The sequence below is a fragment of the Carassius carassius genome, chromosome 17, assembly GCF_963082965.1.
Source record: "Carassius carassius chromosome 17, fCarCar2.1, whole genome shotgun sequence".
NCBI classification, from domain to species: Eukaryota; Metazoa; Chordata; class Actinopteri; order Cypriniformes; family Cyprinidae; genus Carassius; species Carassius carassius.
In genome coordinates, this window is record NC_081771.1 from 19366916 (window position 1) to 19390992 (window position 24077).

General features: G+C 37.1%; 2 protein-coding genes across 2 annotated transcripts in view; both read left to right on the forward strand.

The window, feature by feature from the left end:
• Positions 1 to 1027: 1027 nt before the first annotated feature.
• Positions 1028 to 9686, forward strand: cfap52 (cilia and flagella associated protein 52). Its single transcript, XM_059570214.1, has 14 exons — positions 1028 to 1183; positions 1303 to 1502; positions 1649 to 1785; positions 1962 to 2090; positions 2887 to 2986; positions 3138 to 3254; positions 3568 to 3668; positions 3796 to 3966; positions 4098 to 4246; positions 4440 to 4585; positions 6956 to 7107; positions 7283 to 7385; positions 8351 to 8462; positions 8799 to 9686. Exons 1-14 carry the CDS (start codon positions 1123 to 1125, stop codon positions 8981 to 8983), a joined length of 1863 nt encoding a protein of 620 aa, XP_059426197.1. The 5' UTR covers positions 1028 to 1122; the 3' UTR covers positions 8984 to 9686.
• A 1241-nt stretch (positions 9687 to 10927) lies between these two features.
• The window catches only part of usp43a (ubiquitin specific peptidase 43a), a 134971-nt gene continuing 121821 nt past the window's right edge, over positions 10928 to 24077 (forward strand). The window contains exons 1-2 of the mRNA XM_059571232.1: positions 10928 to 11913; positions 17962 to 18111. Of these exons, the coding sequence (XP_059427215.1) occupies positions 11323 to 11913; positions 17962 to 18111 (741 nt within the window). The 5' untranslated portion in view covers positions 10928 to 11322. The remainder of the gene's footprint in view (positions 11914 to 17961; positions 18112 to 24077) is intronic.

Consider the following 24077-nt stretch of genomic DNA (forward strand, 5'->3'; position numbering starts at 1 on the left):
ACTTTAGATGACTTTTAAACTTGCTCCCGTGCGCGTTTTCTGGGTAAGCAAATCAAAACCGAACCAAATCAGCTGTGGGCATCGTGAAATATCTGACACAATAGCCTAATCACATTATAAGGCGCAGGCTGATTTTGTTTTTCTTTCTTTTTTGTAATTTAATGCACAAGTCAATACGATCACTTATACTAGAAAACATGACCTTTTTTAATTTGTAAAGTACAAAGAAAATGAAACCATTTAAATGCATAAATTTTTGGCATTTATGAGCGTTATTTTATTTTTTTATTTTTTTTTTACTAACCAATTAGCAAGCAGACGTTGATTCAACGTCGACTTTTGGTTGTAAAGGTCAGTATCAGTCGTCAATCAAATTTCGACTTTGAATCAACGTTCATTAGTCGGTAGCGAAAATAAAACACCGATTCAACCTTTCAAACAGCCGCGAATCATAGCGCACTCTGAGCCCGTGCTGCTGCTGCTTCTGCATCCATCTGCACTGCAAACGGATCTTCACTTTAATTTCGTTCACTCTTTGCTGATATACTGCACTTTTCAGATTTGAGAATCAACCATACGCCCACAGTATGGGAGTGACTGCCATAGCAGCGACCAATCATTCGCTAACGAGAATCAATTCCAGTGCTGGACTCTAGAGCTGTTCAGAGTCGCGAAATCGACTCTTTTGGAATCGATCCCCATCCCCGAGGGCGCATATTAAGCGTTTCATTTTCCCCATTTCAAAATAGTCTTTAGTCTTTGGTATAGCTAATAATATCGAACATATTAACTGTATCTACAAGAACTCCTGGGAAGACATTTACTGTTTAAATCTTACAGAACCAAAACGCTAAAAATAATTTGAATTCCTAATTAATAACCAAAACAAAAACGCAATATTTTTTCAAGGCTTCTGTACAAGTTATTGGATGTAGTTTTTTTTCTTTCTTTTGAACAGTTCAAATGAATCGATTCAGTGACATGAACTGTCCTCCTCTACTAAGCAACGAGTCTAAACACAGCTTGCTACTGTTGCCTGGATACGCGTGTTTGGCTCCCGAAGCCAGCAGCTTTTCGACTTATTTAGCCTAACATTACTCTGAAGCTTAAAGTTGTATCGCAATGGCAGAAGACGCGCAAGAAGTCCCCCAGATCGCATTAGAGGCTGTTATTGGTTTTAATGGTAAGATAAACTGTGAACCTTTTATCACGTTTGATAGTTTTATCTATAATAAATGCCATTTGCTAAAACGGATGTAATGATTCGGTGCCAAAACATTAAACGTTACATTGTTTATACAGGTCATGTGTTTTCTGGACTCAAAGTACATCCAGACAAAGAACATATCATTTATCCTCTTGGCTGCACTGTTATTATTAAGAGTCTGAGAAGTGGGAAACAAACTTTCCTCCATGGCCACACGAACAACGTCTCTTGCATTTCTGTGTCCAGAAGTGGACGCTATATTGCTTCTGGACAGGTCACATTCATGGGCTTTAAGGTGAGCTGGTGCAATAAAAGAGGAAAAACGCTGTTTACACATTGCTTTATAACATCACAGATATGTTTATTTTACCGCTATACAGTGCTCCCTTAATACTCCATTCTATAGCTTTCTTAAAATGAGATGGCCATTTCTCACTACAGGCTGATATTATTATCTGGGACTATGAGAAGAAGGAGATTTATGCCCGTCTTGTGCTTCATAAAGCTAGGGTTGAAGATCTCAGCTTCTCCCCAAATGATAAGTATCTGGTATCTTTGGGTGGACAGGATGATGCCAGGTAAAATCTTACAGCAGTGATCTTGAATGAATATTTCCCATATTTGTATGTTTTTTAGCTCTAGTCTCTCGGCATTGTTTAATTATACAATATCTGTATTTGTATTATCTTATTATAGTTTAATCTAACTGTACAATATAAATGTTTTGCTTAGCATGTTTACTTGATGGTTTTAGCATTGTAGTGTGGAACATCGGGAGTAAAGAGGCTATATGTGGCAGTCCTGCTTCAGCACAGAGTGCTGGTCACTGCCTCACCATCGAGTACACCAACCTGAATGATGAAATCTTTGTCTCTGCTGGAAAGTAAGTCCAATTTTATGGTAGTTATTCATGCAAGAAACAACTCCGTTTTAATCAAAAACAAAACTTTCAAAGTATAATGATTCACATTTAATCTCACATTAAATAAAAATTTATTATGTTGCTTTCATTTGAAAATACAACAGAAACAGCAATATTGTAAAATATTATTATATTACAATTAAAATACAGATTTCCTACGTTAATATATTTCAAAATAAGTAAGGATGGCAAAGCTGAATTTTCATAAGATTTTAGTGTCACATGATCCTTCATAAATCATTCTAATAATTTGATTTGGTGCTCAGTTGTTATTATATTATAATTAATAATAATAATAATAATAATAATAATAATAATGTATGAAAATTAAAATGTATGTGTTCCTGTAGCTCAATTGGTAGAGGTTGGGGGTTCGATTCCCCGGGAACACATGATAGGTAAAAACTGATAGCCTGAATGCACTGTAAGTCGCTTTGGATAAAAGCGTCTGCTAAATGCATAAATTTAATTTTTAATTTAATTTAAATTTAAAATATACTGAAATATATATATATTAGTGCTGTCAAATGAATAATTGCGATTAGTTGCATCCAAAATAAAAGTTTTTGTTTATATAATATATGTGACTCTACAATTTTCATAGTCATGAAAATAAAGAAAACTCTTTGAATGAGAAGGTGTGTCCAAACTTTTGGTCTGTACTGTATATATATCGTGTCTTTAAAATAAAGTTCTTATCACTTTCTGCAGGTGTTAATTTAGTGTGTTTTCATGTTTGTTTGTTTTTTTTGGTAAGTGGAACTCTGCGTGTATGGGAGCTTGATTTGGCCAACAGAAAGATCCGGCCCACAGAATGCCAGACTGGACAGCTCAAGAGAATTGTCAAATGCCTAGAGGTGAGCAAGAGGCACTGACACTGCCAGTTCTGGTTCTTTAAAAAATTTTTACCTGCTCATACCTTAGACGGATTTCAGACTATTTTTTTTGTCTAAAACTAGTATATACTGTAGAACATAAATAAACGTAAGTGTTTTCCCTGCCTTGCAGATCCCAAACGATGATAATTATTTCTACTGTGGAACTTCAAGTGGAGATATTCTGAAAGTGAACCTGAAGACAAGGTTGCTCAACAGCTGTGGTCCTGTTAAACAAAAATTCAGCAAGGTGAGTCTCCAACTATGATTTAACAGTGAGCAGCTAAGAATGTCTTTTCTTGAAGTAGTATTTATGTCATTTACAAGATTTTTTGAGAAAACACACTGGTACATGTGAATGTGAAAAATGATGCACAGAAAATGAATCATTTCTCTTTGCCTTATTTATGTTACACACAATTCAGCTCTTATTTATTGCACTACACCGTCCAAAGAACAAGAGTTAACAAACAAGTTGAACAACGAGTCTCAACAAAACTTTTTAACAACCTTTTGTGTAAAATGTCATTTCCCATCTCAAGTGCTTTTTCTTGATGTTGCAGGGAGTGAACACTCTTAAAGTCTTGAAGACTGGTGATCTTTTAGTTGGATCAGGAGATGGGGTGTTGTCTTTGTGCTCAGGAGGGAATTTCAAAACCATTAAGTGTGTAACAACCCTTGTTTCCTCTTCTTTCTTTTGCTCTTTGTATTTCTCCTTAGTTATTTATTCTTTCTTTCCTCCTTCATCCCATTCAACCACTGATTATGGTTTACTGTTAAATTTGTAACAGGAGTGTTCAGTTGGAGGGAGGGGTGACATCAGTGACCCTGCGTGGAGACGGGCAGCAGTTTTACGTCGGGACAGAAGCTGCACAGATCTACAGTTTAGGCTACATTGACTTTAAACCAGAACTCATCGCAACTAATCATAACAGTGCTGTAAAGGACGTGGCCTTTCCATTGTGAGTGTTATACTCCCTTCTGCCACTTGAGGGAGCCATAAGCTTTGTATTGGAATCCTTAGAAAAAAGCCTCGACTCTCTATATATTTGCGCAAATCTTCATCCTTCAACTCTCTTTTAATTCTCAACAGTGGGACGTCAGAGCTGTTTGCCACCTGTTCACAGAATGATATACGAGTGTGGCATACTGAGTCCTCCAAGGAGCTTCTGCGTATCATGGTGCCTAACATAACATGCAATGCTCTGGGCTTTATGAAGGATGGCAGGAGCATCTTCAGTGGTGAGTCTCATACAGGATGGTCTATTGATCTGTGTATTAGAAATGTTACTGTAAAATGTAAACTCTATGAATGGGTTTGAGGAACAATCATTAATGACAATCATCAATGATTTATGCACCAACATGTTAATTGATAAACTTCAATACAATACAATACTATTGCAACTTGCTTTAAATGATAACTTTTTTCCAGCTTGGAATGATGGGAAGATTCGTGTGTTCACCCCAGAGAGTGGGAAGCTGAAGCTGATAATTCATAATGCCCACAGTATGGGAGTGACTGCCATAGCAGCGACCAATGACTGCAGGAGGATTGTCAGCGGAGGTGGAGAAGGACAGGTACAGCACATCAGACACACATCAAAAACTCACATTTATGAGCTGTGCTCCGGTTTGAAAATAAACACTGTACATTACTGTGCATTATCCCACCCACCAAATACATAATCTTACATTTAGGAAAAAAAGCATCCAGAGTGATACAAGAAACTAGCACAACTACATTAATGTTCAAAAGTTTCTGGGCAGTAAGTTTTTGTTTATTTGTTTGTTTTGTTTTTTAGAAGTGAAAGTAAAGTGACACAAAAAGTGACAGTTAAGATATTTATAATGTTACAAATCTTTCCATTTTAAATAAATATTGGTCTATTTATCCAAGAATTCTTAAAAAAAAAAATTATATATATATATATATATATATATATATATATATATATACAGTGGGGAAAATAAGTATTTAGTCAGACACCAATTGTGCAAGTTCTCCCATTTAAAAAGATGAGAGAGGCCTGTAATTTTCATCATAAGTACACTTCAACTATGAGAGACAAAATGTAAAAAAATAAATCCAGAAAATCACACTGTAGGTTTTTTAATGAATTTATTTGCAAATTAAGGTGGAAAATAAGTATTTGGTCAATAACGAAAGTTTATCTCAATACTGTGATATATACCCATTTGTTGGCAATTTTCTGTAAGTCTTCACAAGGTTTTCACACACTGTTGCTGGTATTTTGGCCCATTCCTCCATGCAGATCTCCTCTAGAGCAGTGATGTTTTTGGACAACACAGACTTTCAACTCCCTCCAAAGATTTTCTATGGGGTTGAGATCTGGAGACTGGCTAGGCCACTCCAGGACCTTGAAATGCTTCTTACGAAGCCACTTCTTCGTTACCCAGGTAGTGTGTTTGGGATCATTGTCATGCTGAAAGACCCAGCCATGTTTTATCTTCATGGCCCTTGCTGATGGAAGGAGGTTTCCAATCAAAATCTCACGATACATGGCCCCATTCATTCTTTCCTTTACACGGATCAGTCGTCCAGGCCCCTTTGCAGAAAAACAGCCCAAAAGCATGATGTTTTCACCCTCATGCTTCACAGTAGGTATGGTGTTCTTTGGATGCAACTCAGCATTCTTTCTCCTCAAAACACGACAAGTTGAGTTTTTACCAAAAAGTTCTATTTTGTTTTCATCTGACCATATGACATTGTCCCGATCCTCTTCTGGATCATCCAAATGCTCTCTAGCAAACTTCAGACATGTACTGGCTTAAGCAGGGGGACACGTCTGGCACTGCAAGATTTGAGTCCCTGGCGGCGTAGGGTGTTACTGATGGTAGCCTTTGTCACTTTGGTCCCAGCTCTCTGTGGGTCATTCACTAGGTCCCCCTGTGTGGTTCTGAGATTTTTGCTCACTGTTCTTGTGGTCATTTTGACCCCACGGGGTGAGATCTTGTGTGGAGCCCCAGATCGAGGGAGATTATCATTGGACTTGTATGTCTTCCTTTTCCTAATAATTGCTCCCACAGTTGATTTCTTCACACCAAGCTGCTTGCCTATTGCAGATTCAGTCTTCCCAGCCTTGTGCAGGTCTACAATTTTGTTTCTGGTGTCCTTTGACAGCTCTTTGGTCTTGGCCATAGTGGAGTTCTTAAAGAACTTGTTACAGGTCTTTGAGAGCCAGAAATCTTGCCTGTTTGTAGGTGACCAAATACTTATTTTCCACCATAATTTGCAAATAAATTCATTAGAAATCCTACAATGTACACTACAGTACAGACCAAAAGTTTGGACACACCTTCTCATTCAAAGAGAATTTCATGACTATGAAAATGCTTCAAGATCAAAAACTATGATGAGCTTCAAGAGGTAGTCACCTGAAATGGTCTTCCAACAGTCTTGAAGGAGTTCCCCGAGAGATGCTTAGCACTTGTTGGCCCTTTTGCCTTCTGTCTGCGGTCCAGCTCACCCCTAAACCATCTCGATTGGGTTCAGGTCCGGTGACTGTGGAGGCCAGGTCATCTGGCGCAGCACCCCATCACTCTCCTTCTTGGTCAAACAGCCCTTGATGCCTTCAGTGTGAATCTACAATTTTCATAGTCTTGAAAATAAAGAAAACTCTTTGAATGAGAAGGTGTGTCCAAACTTTTGGTCTGTACTGTATATATTTCCACAAAAATATAAAGCAGAACAACTGCTTTCAACTTTAGTAAGAAATGTTTCAACATATTAGAATGATAAAGGATAAAGTGACACTAAATACTGGAGTAAGGGGCAATTCTGCTTTCCTGTCACAGATATAAATTAAGTTTGAAAATATATTAAAAATTTTATAAACAAAAAATGCAAAATAATAAAAAAACAGGGATGTTTTGGATTTTTTCAGGATGCAAAATAAATGTATTCTTTGTCATCTTTTTGTAATAAAGGTTAGAGTCTGGGAGATATTCCATGACTCATATCGTCTCATCGAGATCATGAAGGAGCACAAAGCCACGGTCAACTGCATTAAGATCAAGAGTAACGACAAGGAGTGTGTGACGGCCAGCTCTGATGGAGCTTGCATCATCTGGGACCTGGTGTAAGTTTGAAGAGCATCAAATAATAGACATTTAATGTAGACCTACTGAGCGAAAGGTCTTGCCCTCAAGTTATTCCTCTGGGTCCCCTGTTGAAAAGTTAAATCAACCACCTTTAAATGAACCAAGATTTACAACCTGTTTGATGTAACCTTCTTCTTTTCGTTTCCCATCCAGGAGGTTTGTGAGGAATCAAATGGTCTTGTCCAACACCCTGTTCAGTGTTGTATGTTACCACCCTGAAGAATTCCAGATCATCACCAGTGGCACTGACAGAAAGGTACAAGACTTGACTGATCTAGACTGATGTACTGTACTGGCATGTGTTTGAGAGAAATGGGGCCAGAAAGAGGGAGTGACGGATAGGTGCGAGAGATATAAATACTGTGTACAACAACAAGCTGACAGAAAGCTCTCCAAGTCTCCTGTGGATGTAGTAGGATCCGCTCATTCTACTCTGTGCCAAATAGTCCATCTGCTAGTCTTAGGGCACAGCATCAGTGTCCATTTAAAGAACGCAGTTTATTAGCATACGCGTGTGTGGCTGTGTATTAAACGTACAGTACGTCCATCACACAGACATATAAGAAAAAATTATACCCATAGTGCTTTAGAAACATTCAGATTTCATATTCATATTTTTCAAAAATAGTGAAGAATTTAGAGCATGGTGTGGTTCTGTTTTATTTTTGGAAAGTAGCACAATTTATTGACAACAGTGGTATAAAAGGAAAGTGTGTAACGTCTTGATTAAGGATTTGCTGCAGTTGGACCAAAGAACAAAACTGTTTGGTTTAAATGTACCATCTAATAGCAGTAATTAATAATACTCCAGACTGTAGCCAAACAAACACAAATGTGAGTCCATTGTTGTCCAGGAAAAGCAGCCAAATCCAGCACAGTAGGTTCAGTACTTGAAAGGACACAATGCTGGGGTCATGCCGGATACCCAGTGTTGGCGCAAAGCCTGCTGTGACAGAGCCATCTCAATGAAGCATACCAGACCTGCCCTGTCTGCAGTGCCAACAGTGCTCAGTTTATGAGTTTATGCTGAGAAATTATATTGTCTTTAGCTGTTTTTTTTTATTATAAACATTTTTGCTGTCTTACTCTTCACCTCTATCAGATTTGCCATCCATCTTTTTTAATTGTATGTTTGGTTTTCATTCATTCATTCATTCACCATTAAAACTGAGATCTAGACCAGAGTAGGACATTTGAAATGCAGTCTTTACCATTGAACAGATTGGCTACTGGGAGGTGTATGATGGTTCTGCAATCAGAGAACTCGAGGGCTCCTTGTCTGGAGCTATAAATGGCATGCACATTTCTGAGGATGGAAAATATTTTGTGACTGGTAGGTACCTTTAGTGTCTTTTCACATACAGAGTTATTTCACTGAGTCATTCTTCTGTCATATGGCAGATGTAACAATAACAACAGGTGGCACAACAAACAATATAAACAGAAGTATATATTGCTGTGGCGAAAAGCATAATTCGCAAAACAGTTGGATAAATGTCTGCTCACCAGGTCTAAATAAACACTTGCAGAATTCAAACTGATCCGAGCAGTTATTTTTAAATGAGTTTCACAGTTTGTTGATGAAGTGCTAATCTAACATTTCTGTTTTTAGTGCATGTTCATGCCGCCTTCTGCAGTTATAATGCTAACCATCAAATCTCTCTTTTAGGTGGAGATGACAAATTACTGAAGCTCTGGCACTATTCTGATGGTGAAGTGACCCATGTTGGCGTCGGGCACAGTGGAAGCATCACAAATGTGAGGATCTGTCCCAACAGCAGATGCATTGTCAGCACCAGTGCTGATGGAGCTATCCTAAGGTGGAGATATCCACAAACCCTTAACTGTGAATAAGAATATCTAATGCAGTTCAGATATGATAGTAGTTCAAATATACACTTACATTGCATTGCATTCATTCTTGTTACAAATAATTGTATTGCAAATTAGGTTATGAAATCTTGTGAGATTTAAATGTACCATAAAACAGTCCAATTCCAGTCATTTTATTGAAATAAAGCAGCCTAGAGCCCCAGTTTCGGAGGACTATTGTGAACTGCACTGTCAGCTAATATATCACCTGAGAATCTCCAGAGAGCCGGCGGGGGAGGTTTAGAGAAGAACAGCATGGCGTGAACCCAGCATCGGGATGTGCCTGTCCCAAATTTCCTCTCACCTCTGAGGAACATCCTCAATAATTAATATCTTAACCCCTAACAGTAAGGATATTCGGCCACATATATTTTCAAAAAAGGGTTGCTGTGCTGATTTTATTTGGTATGGCCTACACCACAGATAGCACAGATCTGATGACCTTGTTTGTTGCTGATATAAAGACATAAAATAAAGTCAGTAGGCTATCCAATCAAATTTCAGCTCGGTAGTCATAAACTGTGTCTATCTGTCTTGAAGGTAAGGTGTGTGATAAAAAAAAAAAAAATGACCACCAAAAAAACAGATACCTATCAGAGGATAAATCTGTACTGGGTGTCTGACAAAACAAGAAACAGGGTGAGAGTGTAAATAAAAATAAATAAATACTAGTTGGTATTATACAGGTTAAAAGAAGTCTGTAAAATTTTGTGCTGACTTTTCTCTTTATTCTTTATCTGGTCTCATTCTTGTTAAATGGGTGCATACAGTTCCAGAAAATACATGAATATGATTCTAAACATGAAAATGAATTGTGGACAAGCTTTTAAAAGGAAGCACACAAGGAAACAGTAGGGGGCTCCTAATGCTTTGCAAAAAGACGAGCACAACTGTGGCGAACCTCAGAATACTTCATCATAATCTACCCTACACTAGCCCTACAAGGCTCCCCATTGTCCACTGAAACATTGGAAGGCCCCATGACTTTTCCAGTTGCTGTGATTTACAGGAAATAAACAAATACATAAATACAACTACTACTACTATTTTACTCACAATTTATACCAGATAAAATATTTAGAGCTTGGCATAAATAAAAACTATATAGGTTTAGTAATCAATAATTTAAAATTATTTGAATAGACTTTTCAAGGTCTAGGAATCACATTTTTCAAGACAACAGGAAGAAAAAAAGTTGCTGAAAAGGTTAATTAAACATCTTGATTTTTATTTGTTCTGGCTTATTTTAACGCTGGGATGTTTAAATCATTTCAAGTTTTCAGACCGCGTAAGGGGCACCGAACCCCATTGAAAGTCGATAATTTACATGCGCAAGGTTTTTTATTTATTTTTATTTTTTATGAATAAATGAAAAGAATGATCCTCAGAATATTTAACTACATCTACGTTTACACACACACATTAATTAATTTAATATTCTGATATTAATGAAAGTTAATCATAGACTGATTTGTATTAGTGTCCGTAACTATTGCATTTCATCACATCCCCGTGTGTTAATTGTCAATGTCGTGAATGAGAATTATTGAGTTCATTAAAATAATGTCCAAACTGCAGCATAATCGTTTGAAAGAGAGAATTTATTCAGATCATGTGGTTATAGCTATGTTTACAGGAACATTCCAGAATCTTTTAAAGAATATTTAATCTGAATGTGGACATTAATTACAAAATAATGACGCAAAAGCGAAAATTAAATAGATAAAATTCAATGTTTGTGTTTGGTAGGAAAATATTGATGAGCAGCGATGAAGCAGGTGAATACAGGTGTAGATAAACCTCCATTTATATTATACATTTCTATATTCACGTCTCCCAATACAAGTTCAAAGTAAACCAGGCTAATAAGATTCATAGTGGGAGGGTAGAAAGCCGTGTATCTACCATTCAGAAGACGCAGTTACTCCAACCAGAAGCCAGAGAAAGAGAGAGCGGGCGACAAACAGCCAGTAATGGTCATCCACACACAAGTGTGTGTAGGTGTGGTGTAAAGAACAAGAGTTGTGTCTGACTGAAGGATGGAGTTAGGACTAGTGTAATTCCAGGAGCATAAGAGCGTCATGGATAAAGCGAAACTAGCGCAGCTGAGATCAGTGATAGGGAACGTCGGGGACGCGTTAGTCATCACCAGCCTCGGCACAGACACCGGTGCCTTCACAGTCTGTTTTTCGTCGTCGTGATGCTTTAGTGATGTAGATTTTCAAGACGCACAGGTGGGAGCGCCTCGTCTTCACACCAGAGTGCACTTGTTTCTCTTTCTGAATTCCACTTATCGGTTTGGGTGAAACAACAGACTTAACATGGATACTCCGAGGGAAACCAGGAAACAAAAAATCAAAGCCAAATCAGCCAAGCGCAAGGATAAGACGCACAAGTCCCAGAAGCTGTTCAGAAGGAAATCGCTAAAATCGCTTGGAAATTTTATGAGCAGAATTGTCAAAACTTTGGGCACTTTGGCACACTTGGGGGACGCGGACCAGCCGGACGCGGCGGAGGATGATGATGGTGGGTTTGGAGACACTCGGAGCGCCCACAACTCTGGGGATCCCAGAGAGAGCTCGGTGAGGAAGACCGCTGCACCCTCATCTTCTTATGACTCTGTCAAAGAAAGACTGTCCTGGTGTTACGGCGAGAAAACTCCGGGGGTTCAGGGTCTAAAGAACCACGGAAACACCTGTTTTATGAACGCCGTGGTGCAGTGCTTGAGTAACACGGAACTTCTGGCAGAGTATTTGGGTCTGGAGCAGTATAAATGTGAATTCAATGAGATGAGGATCAACGGGATGATGAAGAACGAGGAGGTGAGGGGGGAGGTGACGGAGAAGCTGGCATCTCTAGTGAGGGCGCTCTGGACGCTCGATTACACGCCTCAGCTGTCAGTGGAATTTAAGGTGAGTTTCGAACAACTTACAGAACGGAGTCACGAACGACCGCTTTAAGCAATCAGTGTAGCTCAACTTATCAGAATGATCTTTTGTTTCAGTGTAGAATGGAATCGTTTTATTTGACTTAAACTTAAGCTAAAATCAGCAGGTAGATTTGTTAAACAGTCACTGATCTTAATCCGTTTATCAAAATCGGTCTGAACGATTCGTTGAACGCGTTTCTTTCGGACATGTCCGATTCGCATTGATCTGGGTTCACACACTAACGCATTCTCGAAAACGTCTTCCTCATCACTTCAACAATCTACAGTAGCCTATATTCGGTGGAAGTGGGAGGGGCTTAGAGTAGGCTAGTAGGCGACAGGTGAATCATCTGTCAGCAATTCGACCGACTTGATTTGGAAGAATGCGGAATGTTTTTTGTAAAAATGTGTTAAAAAACAGTAATTTGTTTTATTCCGTTTTTTCTTTTTGCAACAATGCAAATAGACTTTAATGTTGCATCATTGACAATAACACCTTTGTAAACATTATGCTTCTAAGAACAAACAGATAAACAGGATAAGAATTCTGTCGTCCACTATCAACAATCATAGATTGCTCACAGCTATTTAGTTGTGTGCATATGCCTTGAAGGCACAGTATCTCTACACAGTCAACTCAATGCTTGTCCATAGAGAGAGAGAGAGAGAGAGAGAGAGAGAGAGAGAGAGAGAGAGAGAGAGAGAGAGAGAGAGAGAGATGCACATTAGTCCACATTGTTAACAGACTTTGCCCCTGGTGTTCCCATTCATTCAGAGCTACCCTGTTCGGCTTTTATACTGTGGACAGTTTCTGCTATGTCTATAGACCTCATTAGCTTACAGTATCAAGTGTATCAAAGTTTACTTAAAATAAAAATAAAAAAGCCAGCTTTCCCCTCAATTTCACTGTATAAGTACTTTTGAAGCAGTTACTGTTTAACATTATTTCTAATGTATGCACAACCAAATGTTCCACAAGGATAAAACCTGAATTTCTGATGTTGTGAGGAAAACATCTCAACGAGGGAAATTTTTTTAATAAAATACTAAATTATATTTTTCTAAAAATGTAATAATTCAAAAACATTTCTGTGAGGAGTATAGGTTTAGTGGATAGAAAATATTGCTAGATCAGTGTGAAAATAATGTACATCTGTGGCAAACCCACCAAAGATAGCTGTACAAATGTGTGTGTGGACTGTTTGTGTGTTTCTGCGTCATCTCAGTTACCCAGCAAGGTGCAATACTGATACACACACCACCTTGAGCACAGCTTGTGCTCTGCTCAGACATCATCCTAAGATCCATGTTTCTGATATCTGTCCCATTTTCCATGCATTCCTCTTTACCTCTCAACAACAACTTTTTCAAGTTATATTACAACCAATATAATTTTAGTTCCTCAAAATAGATTGCACTTCCATAGGAACAGATTGCAATATGATCTAATATAAATAGTTGTATTAATAATATTTAATCAAATTGGGTTGTGTGCTTGTCTTGTTTACAGGGTTCAGTACTGATTAATAATAATAATAAATAATAATTCATTACATTTATATAGTCAGATTATATATATAGATTACAGTAAAGACATGGAACTCTGTGGTACAGGCCACAGTGGATATTTAGTCTCTGAGGTGAGGAGATAACTGAGGTTGAGGAGGAAGGGCATGGTCAGGGGAAAGTGAATAATACAGCATCTGGAGATCAGCAGAAATTAATAACTTTCCTCCATGTGGAGAAATAAGACAGACTTGATGACTCTTGTCTGTCTCTCTGTGTTTTCTTGCTTTCTGATTTCTCTTCCTTCCTGTCTGCCTCTAAATCATGGGTGTCAGTCTTAACACACTCTCATTTTTAACTACTCTGCATTTTGGCGAATGGATGGCTAATTAGTATGAATTTGTGCATCTCATTTATACATTTTTCAAGATATGCTTTTGCTCCACTGATGGTTAGGTTTAAGACTGGACATACATGATTTTTATTGTTACATAATATTTTTAATTATTCCACTAAAACAATTATGTTTCTGTACAAATTCATATGAAAACAATGAGACATTGATCCCTTGAGATCTGGTTGCATGCAAAAAAAAAAAAAATTGTATATATACAGTACAGACCAAAAGTTTGGACACACCTTCCCATTCAAAGAGTTTTCTTTATTTTCATGACTATGAAAACTGTAGATTCACACTGAAGGCATCAAGGGCTATTTGACCAAGAAGGAGAGTGATGGGGTGCTGCGCCAGATGACCTGGCCTCCACAGTCACCGGACCTGAACCCAATCGAGATGGTTTAGGGGTGAGCTGGACCGCAGACAGAAGGCAAAAGGGCCAACAAGTGCTAAGCATCTCTCAGGGAACTCCTTCAAGACTGTTGGAAGACCATTTTAGGTGACTACCTCTTGAAGCTCATCAAGAGAATGCCAAGAGTGTGCAAAGCAGTAATCAAAGCAAAAGGTTGCTACTTTGAAGAACCTAGAATATGACATATTTTCAGTTGTTTCGCACTTTTTTGTTATGTATATGATTCCATCTATAGTTCCACATGTGTTAATTCATAGTTTTGATGCCTTCAGTGTGAATCTACAATTTTCATAGTCATGAAAATAAAGAAAACTCTTTGAATGAGAAGGTGTGTCCATGTGTCCAAACTTTTGGTCTGTACTGTATATACGTGTGTGTGTGTATATATATATATATATATATATTGCACAGAATTAGTTTTATACTGCTTAAAATAAATATTACTGTATTATGAAATGAATGGAAGCCTGTTTACTAATTTAATTCTTTTAGGATTTTTGATTACATACAAGGCTTACATAAATGTATAAAATTTGTAAAAAAAAAAAAAATATATATTAAAAAGTAAAAATTAAATAAAAAGAATTGTACAGATGTTTCTTAAAAGACTGAAAAATTTGTATACACACTGTCCACCTTTTTGCTGTTAAAAAATAGAAAAATGAAATGGTTGGCTCTGGGACTGTTGCATATGTATAAATAAAAGTATGTTTCCAACACTTTAAGATGACAAATTAAGTCAAAAAGTTAATCTGTCCTGATGTACTACAGGCCTAATTAAAATGTAATATATTGAATATATTTCATACTAAGAAACAATATGGACATATGTTTTTGTTCTCTTTTCACTATGGTTTTACTTTTAATTTTTATCCTCAAATCATTGGATCCCTCAGAGAGCTGTATTCAGCCCACTGGCCATGTCTCTGACTCTCCTGGTCTAAATGGAAAACTAGTCAATCCTAAAATGAAAAGAATTATGTAGTAAAGGCACATTCCTGTCTGGTAAGCTTAAGAATAGGAGAGAAACTCTGCAAGCAGTGCTGAAGCTGAGGTTATGTAATGACGTCATTCATCACGTTGCTCAGTGAATTGCCAATGGAACCAAGACAGGTCGTGTTAACCTGCTAGACTTGTTTGTCATTCTTGTGTAAGAGAAGGGAGAGGTTTGTCCTCGGAAGGAAGTGAATGGAGACCAGTAATTTATGCCTAAACTACATCTCACAAATTATATTGGCTGCTGTTTAACCATTGGAACTTGATATACTGAGAGAAGGCTGGAAGAACAGAAATGAAATGTTTACAGTTTTACAGTTTACAGGGTTTCTATGTCTCTGTGCTATTATGTTTAGCGACTTATATAATTTCAAACCGTCTGCTGTGGTATGAAAGGGTTGATTGTTGATCCATTAATTGGTTGCGACTAGTTGTGAGGAAGAAAGTCAATTTTCTAAATATCTTTATCCCCAGGGTATGTTTCACGCACCTGTTAACCTAGAGTGGCTGTGTATACATGGAAAATATAATACCACCTGAAGTTGTGTACAGCCTGTTATTGTCCGCATTTCAGTAGAAATATCAGTTTACAGCCTGTATTCCCAGTTAAACAAACATTCATAGGTGTAAATGTCATAAAGCCGCTGTAAGAGGACATCTCTGGAACTTTGGACTTGTTTAACTCATGCAGACATCACTTGAATTGATACTTGTGCAGCAGGTGCTGTGGAGACTGAAATAACATCCAGTATGGAATAGTGTGAATGCCCTTAAAGGAACAGTACACTCAAATATGAAAATTCACTTTCATGTCATTCCAAACTTGTATGACTGATTTTCTTCTGTGGATATTTAAGAAATGTCTCTGTGTTTTTTAATTGCCATACAACTGTAACTAAAACTGTTTGGCTAACAACATTATTCAAAATAGTGTAGAATACTGCAGAAGAAATAATGGCATACAGGTTTGGAACAACATAAGGATGAGTAAATAATGTCAAAATGTTAATTTTTTTGTGTGAACTGTCTCCTTAAGTCATTGAGTTGAACTTTTCAGATTTGGAAATTAATCATTCCGACCAGTTAAAACTTCACTGAAATGATTCATATTGTGAGAATGACTTAACGAATTGGACAACAGCAGTGTTACAGTTGGTTTCTTACACGAGGTTTTGTAAGGCTTTAGAAGACTTAGAATAGTGTACAAGTTGCATGGACCACTTTTATGGTCATTTTGCATCCGTTTCCATTTATTATAATAGCGTTACAAAAAAGAGCAACCATCTTTAAAGCTTGACATCAGGGTGAATAAATGAAAACAGGATTTTCATTTCTGGTGCACTATTTTTTGATACAGTTGAGCAAGCACCATAACAGTGATAAATGTTATTCATCTTGTAAATAAACCTCTTGTACTGGTTAATGCAATAGTACTGAAGCCATATGAAATGACAAAAAATAAAAAATATTTATATATATATATATATATATATATATATATATATATATATATACATATTTCCTTTGAGGAGTGGAAAATGTACTGAGTAACCCATATATTTCGAGTCTTACTGAAGCTTTGTGACTTCCAAAATCTGCTTCTATCCCAGATCAATCCAAATATGATAAGCAGATAAGGAGATTATTATGATCTGATTATGACATTGTGCTAATGTGCTCAGAATCCTTTTCATAGATTTAACCTGTTCTTGATGTCCGTCTTTGCATAAAAGTCACACAGGACATTTGGTAAATGTTAGTTTTTTAGGCCTGAATTCATTGACTACAAATCAAGTTTAAACTGTGAGTTTTAAGGCTTTAAGTTTGCATAGAAGAAAGTGGAAAACTTCCCTTCATTGATTTAAGTAAATATATGAACACATAATCAGTTGGAAAAGGTCTTTGTATTGGGCAACTTTGCAGCTTAAAGTGTTACTTTTTAGTACACTAACAGCACCTATAACTGAACTTTAAATTAACTTTAAATAACACCTCACCTCGTATGTTTTTAGAGTATTGGTGATATTTATTATTTATATAACAATTAAGGGCCATTCACAACAAAAATGATGACTTATAAGGCTCTGGTATTAAAATTAGTGCTTATAATCACAATTGCATGATGCTAAATGCATGTGCAAACACGGTTTTGAAAAAAAAAGGTTTTGAGCTTGTCCACTTTCGACCACTTCCAGAGCAAGCTGAAAACACATTCAGTCGGAATTGCATTTGTAGTGTGGTCAAATGTGTTTTACCATCGACAAAGGGCCTGTTTGCCGCCCACCAAACATGTGAGGATTCTGGGATGTGTTTTAAGAAAGTGAACAAAAACAATCAATTCTAACTTTGCTGTGTTGTGACAAAACACATGGTTTATAACCAAAGTCACTTTTACCAATTGTATCCTTTTTTTTTGTTTCCTGCTCACTCATAAGCAGCGTAATGGCTTCATTCATTCAGTTTTATTTGTGTGCTACAGTCTGTTTGAAATCCGAACACAAGTGGTCACAGGAGACACATTTAAAAAGCATGTTAAGACCAGGTGTAGCCATTACTGCTTCTTGGCTGACCATTTATATATCAGAACAGCTGTGAATCGGCCACAGTATTTGGGGATGTGAAGAGAAAAACAATATTTGTATGATTGAAGTTATAATGAAATTAGTTTTAAAACTGTATCCATGTCAATGTTTCTCTGACATCTCCCTCTCCTACCCTAGACTGTTGTGTCCAAGTATGGCTCTCAGTTCAAGGGGAACGCTCAACATGATGCTTTGGAGTTCCTGCTGTGGCTTCTGGACCATGTACATGAGGACGCCAGCCTCTCCACCAACAACAACCACAACAGCAAAACCAAACCATCCAGCAAGGTAAAATACCCTCAGTCCTTCTACAACCCGAATTCCGGAAAAGTTGGGACGTTTTTTAAATTTTAATAAAATGAAAACTAAAGGAATTTCAAATCACATGAGCCAATATTTTATTCACAATAGAACATAGATAACGTAGCAAATGTTTAAACTGAGAAATTTTACACTTTTATCCACTTAATTAGCTCATTTAAAATTTAATGCCTGCTACAGGTCTCAAAAAAGTTGGCACGGGGGCAACAAATGGCTAAAAAAGCAAGCAGTTTTGAAAAGATTCAGCTGGGAGAACATCTAGTGATTAATTAAGTTAATTGATATCAGGTCTGTAACATGATTAGCTATAAAAGCTTTGTCTTAGAGAAGCAGAGTCTCTCAGAAGTAAAGATGGGCAGAGGCTCTCCAATCTGTGAAAGACTGCGTAAAAAAATTGTGGAAAACTTTAAAACAATGTTCCTCAACGTCAAATTGCAAAGGCCTTGCAAATCTCATCATCTACAGTGCATAACATCATCAAAAGATTCAGAGAAACTGGAGAAATCTCTGTGCGTAAGGGACAAGGCCGGAGACCTTTATTGGATGCCCGTGGTCTTCGGACTCTCAGACGACACTGCATCACTCATCGGCATGATTGTGTCAATGACATTACTAAATGGGCCCAGGAATACTTTCAGAAACCACTGTCGGTAAACACAATCCGCCGTGCCATCAGCAGATGCCAACTAAAGCTCTATCATGCAAAAAGGAAGCCATATGTGAACATGGTCCAGAAGCGCCGTCGTGTCCTGTGGGCCAAGGCTCATTTAAAATGGAATATTTCAAAGTGGAATAGTGTTTTATGGTCAGACGAGTCCAAATTTGACATTCTTGTTGGAAATCACGGATGCCGTGTCCTCCGGGCTAAAGAGGAGGGAGACCTTCCAACATGTTATCAGCATTCAGTTCAAAAGCCAGCATCTCTGATGGTATGGGGGTGCATAAGTGCATACGGTATGGGCAGCTTGCATGTTTTGGAAGGCTCTGTGAATGCTGAAAGGTATATAAAGGTTTTAGAGCAACATATGCTTCCCTCCAAACAACGTCTATTTCAGGGAAAGCCTTGTTTATTTCAGCAGGACAATGCAAAGCCACATACTGCAGCTATAACAACAGCATGGCTTCGTCGTAGAAGAGTCCGGGTGCTAACCTGGCCTGCCTGCAGTCCAGATCTTTCACCTATAGAGAACATTTGGCACATCATTAAACGAAAAATACGTCAAAGACGTCCACGAACTCTTCAGCAGCTGGAAATCTATATAAGGCAAGAATGGGACCAAATTCCAACAGCAAAACTCCAGCAACTCATAGCCTCAATGCCCAGATGTCTTCAAACTGTTTTGAAAAGAAAAGGAGATGCTACACCATGGTAAACATGCCCCATCCCAACTATTTTGAGACCTGTAGCAGAAATCAAAATTGAAATGAGCTCATTTTGTGCATAAAATTGTAAACTTTCTCAGTTTAAACATTTGCTATGTTATCTATGTTCTATTGTGAATAAAATATTGGCTCATGTGATTTGAAAGTCTTTTAGTTTTCATTTTATTAAAATTAAAAAAACGTCCCAACTTTTCCGGAATTCGGGTTGTAAATGCTCTTTATTTATTTTTTTTTCCAAAATCAACTAATTGCTTTGACAATGCAGTGATGGAAAACTCCTACAACCATACACAGTGGGCTTTACTGTTCACACTGACAAAAAATATGGTATGCAAAAAACAGTATGTCAAAAGAGTAGTATGTCAGAATTCATAGTAAGTTCTGGATGACTTACTACTTCCACCGAAATTCTGGAGTGCACATTTAAAGGTCACTTTATTACTATTCCATGTAGCTATGGGGGAGGAGGTGTGAGTGGCAGTAAAGCGACACAGCTGTCACTGGTATGTCACATGACAATGACATGGCCGATGTAATCTATTAAAAAAAAACAGCATATGCTGGTCAGGAATGTTTTGAAGCATGGCATCTGGTTTAAGCTGGTTTAAGCTGACCTTGAGCAGGAGTTAGTTGCTTAAGACCAGCTTAAACCAACTCATGACCAGCTAAGGACCAACTTAACACCAGCTTAAACCAGCTCAGACCAGCTACCAAGCTTTAAAACATAGGCTACCTAAGCAGCATGTTTTTTTTTTTTTTTTTTTACAGAGTAGTAGAATAACATTAAATTAATTATTTCCATATTCCTCCTACATAGAACATACTTTTTAACATTCACAAAGTAAATAACAACCGAATTATAAGTGCCTACCCAGTATGTGATTGTACACAGCAATAAGAAAATATCTACATATGCTTGTCGAATGTTGCCATGACTCATCCCTACTTAGGAGTGTTTTTCTCAGCACACAGTATCAAAAATTATATTAAAATACCTTTTATGTTCGAGATGTAGGATTCAGTTTTTGCTCTACTAGTGTGACCTAACAGAACTATAAAAATAAAGAATGTTCTACGAAAATGTTCTAAAGAAATAAATTAATACATTTCTTAAGAAAGATTCTACAAAGTTCATAAAAATGTTCTTAATTCTTGAAAAATTCTTTTAAATTCTCAAATATATTTTTAAGAACATCTTAATGTTGTTTTTTAAAAAGAAAACAACAGCCGTTATCTGAATGAATACATGACGCACTGATAAACTCACATTGTCTTCTTGCGCTTCCTGTAGATTACCCTAATAATCAGCATTCACCATAGACTGTATATTTTCATTGTGACTTTGACTGGCGCTCGGCTTCACGTTTTAATGCGGCCTGTTTTTGAACAGTTCCTTTTAAAATAGACTCGAGCTGCAGCCTGCAGCGATATGTTTCATTAATTTTTTTGCCGTGGTTTTGCGCTCTCGTCTGAGTGAACGCTTCCGGTATGTGAATTCACGCTTCTACAGCAAATGCGTCCTGCAATGTGCAGTGATATGCATTGAATAGCTATAATAAAAATGTAATAACCTGTAACAGTTATTTCTACTTGATTTTTTAAATTTCTCTTAAACAGCTATTTCTGCTTGATTTTTATAAAAAAAAAAATTGGTATAAATATATTTATGTTAATTCATTAATATTAAATAATATTTTGACTTGAATAAAAGTTAAGCCTAGGTATTTAGACCATTAGTTAACATTTTTGTTAACTTAAAATGCTTATTCATGCACTTATTTGTTGCCTATTCATGTTAGCACACACAATATGCTGCATATGATGCACCACACATACATGTAGTGTATATCAATGAAACTAGTCATGCAGTTTAATACCAGTCATCTCGCGTGTGTCTCTCTACATGCTGTTTCTACTGAGTTAAAGGCCTCAAACACCATTAGGCTAATGAGAAGGAAGTTGCAGCCTAAGACACGACTCCCCCCTGTGTATAATACATTGGCTGACTAGTTTTCCTGTTTCATTTGTTAACTTTTGTGCTAGAGAAAGGGTGTAGGAGGAAAAAGTGAGTGGGTGGATTGGTGTGAGGGTGTTGTGAACATGTTGTAACGTTCTGTATGGTTCACTGAGACATTATTGTTAGTGTTTATTCTCTTTAGAAATCTGTGAGGAATTTGAGAACGTGGAATGTGCTTAATAATAATTCCCTGGAACGTTTAAAAGAAGGTGCAGGTTTGATAATCATATAAACAGCTCAGAGTTTGGAGATTGTTAGAACGCAGTGGATTGTATGGGGTGTCAGACAGCAGCAGGTTAGCTGAAGTCTGTGTTTTGGCAGTGAACACACTTCAGCCTTTGTCTGCTGTAGTGGCAGCGAATGAAAATACCAAGCCTTCATAGTAATGTGGCAGCTCCATCAACAGCCATATTTAGACTCATCACAGAATGGGTCCGTATCTCTGGTCCCTTACATCACACTCTGATCTCATCCAAACTGAGACATGGTTATTAAGAGCTCAATGACAGCTAGACACTTTCAGACACCGTTATTGCTTAGAGTTTGACATTTGAATATTTACATATTTGAATATTTGTATGGGATGGTTGATTATAATTGGAATTTTTATAGGTTTGGTGTGCGGTTTGCTCATGGCTGTATTGCAAGTGAGTAGTACATCATGAAGCGAATTTAGCACAAGTTTGTTGTTACTGATAGGCCTACAGGCTAATTTACATGCCTCTGATTAATGATAGTTTATGCCTACAGTGAACATGCCTGTGGTTGGTTATAAGTGGTGCAAAAATGTTAAACTAGTGCAAACTTTTCACTGGAGCAGAAGCAGACATTAAAAGGATGCTATAAGTAACATTTTCCATGGATGCTACAATTCTTATTATTTATCTGAACATATTTCATGCTTTATTGTGCATCAGTTCCAATTAGATCCAGTCTGTGTTAAACTTAACCATAAATAGACAGAACCATATATAGATGGAACCATAAATAAAACAATAAACTTAACCATAAATAGACAGCTTTGGCCTAATGGTTAGATAGTTGGACTTGCAACCTGAAGGTCGCCGGTTTGAGTCTCGGTGCTGGCAGGAGTTGTAGGTGGGGAGAGTAAATGAACAGAGCTCTCTTCCACCCTCAATACCCATGGCTGAAGTGCCCTTGAGCAAGGCACTGAACCCCCAATTGCTCACTGGGTGCTAGAAAAAATAGCTGCCCACTGCTCTGGGTGTGTGTTCCCTACTCACTGCTGTGTGTGTGTGTGTGCGTGCTTGGATGGGTTAAATGCAGAGCACCAATTCCGAGTATGGGTTATAATACTTGGCAAATGTCATGACTTTCACTTTTTTACTTTTCTTTTAACTCTGGGTTGACCATTTAATTGTAAAAAATCTGCAGTGACCACTTTTAGTCAGTTTGAGGTATGCATCATAACTGTTAATTTTTTTGACTAATACCATATATATATATATATATATATATATATATATATATATATATATATGTTAACAAACTAAAACTAAAGCTATTAAAATAAGTTTCATCAATAACAAAAAAGCTGTAATAAAATCAAAATAATAACTAAATATATCTATAAATACAAAATATACATTTTGTTTTGTTCTATTTTGTTTTAGAACATGTTGGAATTCTCCTTAAAAATAAATAAATAACTAAATATATTTCTTTCAGAAATAATTTACATTTCCAATGTTATCATTTCTCTGCCCTATGTTTCTACAATATTACAATATTGCAATGGGCCATAACCAAAGCAAAAAACTGAGGCTGCTGAATCCTACACATAGTGGGGGAAAACCAAGAAAACACCGTTGAGATTATTTTAAACAGAAGAGGTTACGGGGAGCGTGCTTTCAAGTACAACATGTTCCTGGATCAACATCCTTGTTGATCCTGAAACAACAATCCAATCAATTATTCAGAATTGAAATATAATTTTTCAGGAAATATGTTTTAGGTTTACAAACAGGGTGCTTCTACATTAATCAGCTATAATTTCCCACTGATTTTAGAAATAAATTATGTATAGTGTTAGGTTTAGGTGTAGGGATTGGGTTAAGTCTATATTTTTGGACTATAATGTTGATCCAGGATCATCAAAAGATGTTGGTCAAGGAACATGTCTTACTTGGCAAAATCATGGCGACCAGAGGGTCCACAAGTTACTTTTCATAGATCTGTAGCAGATAAGAACAGTCCAGTCTGTTGACACAGTAGGCCAATTACTTATTTGCCCATGATGTACTCGAGATCAGCTCATTGGAGTCAGCGCATGTTGGGTCTGAATCAAGACCGAGACCAGAGGATCCTTGTCCAAAAAAGTACAATATAGTGTGTTTTTAAATAGAGTACTTATTACGGGAATAGTATACTTCAAAATAATATTGAATACTAATGTTTTCTGACACTTAATTGCATGTTTGACCCACACTTCAAACAACCTATTTGTTTGCACAGTTTCGATCATCGTCACATCTCGAGGCGTGGAAATGTCGCCACAATAACAGACCGGTGT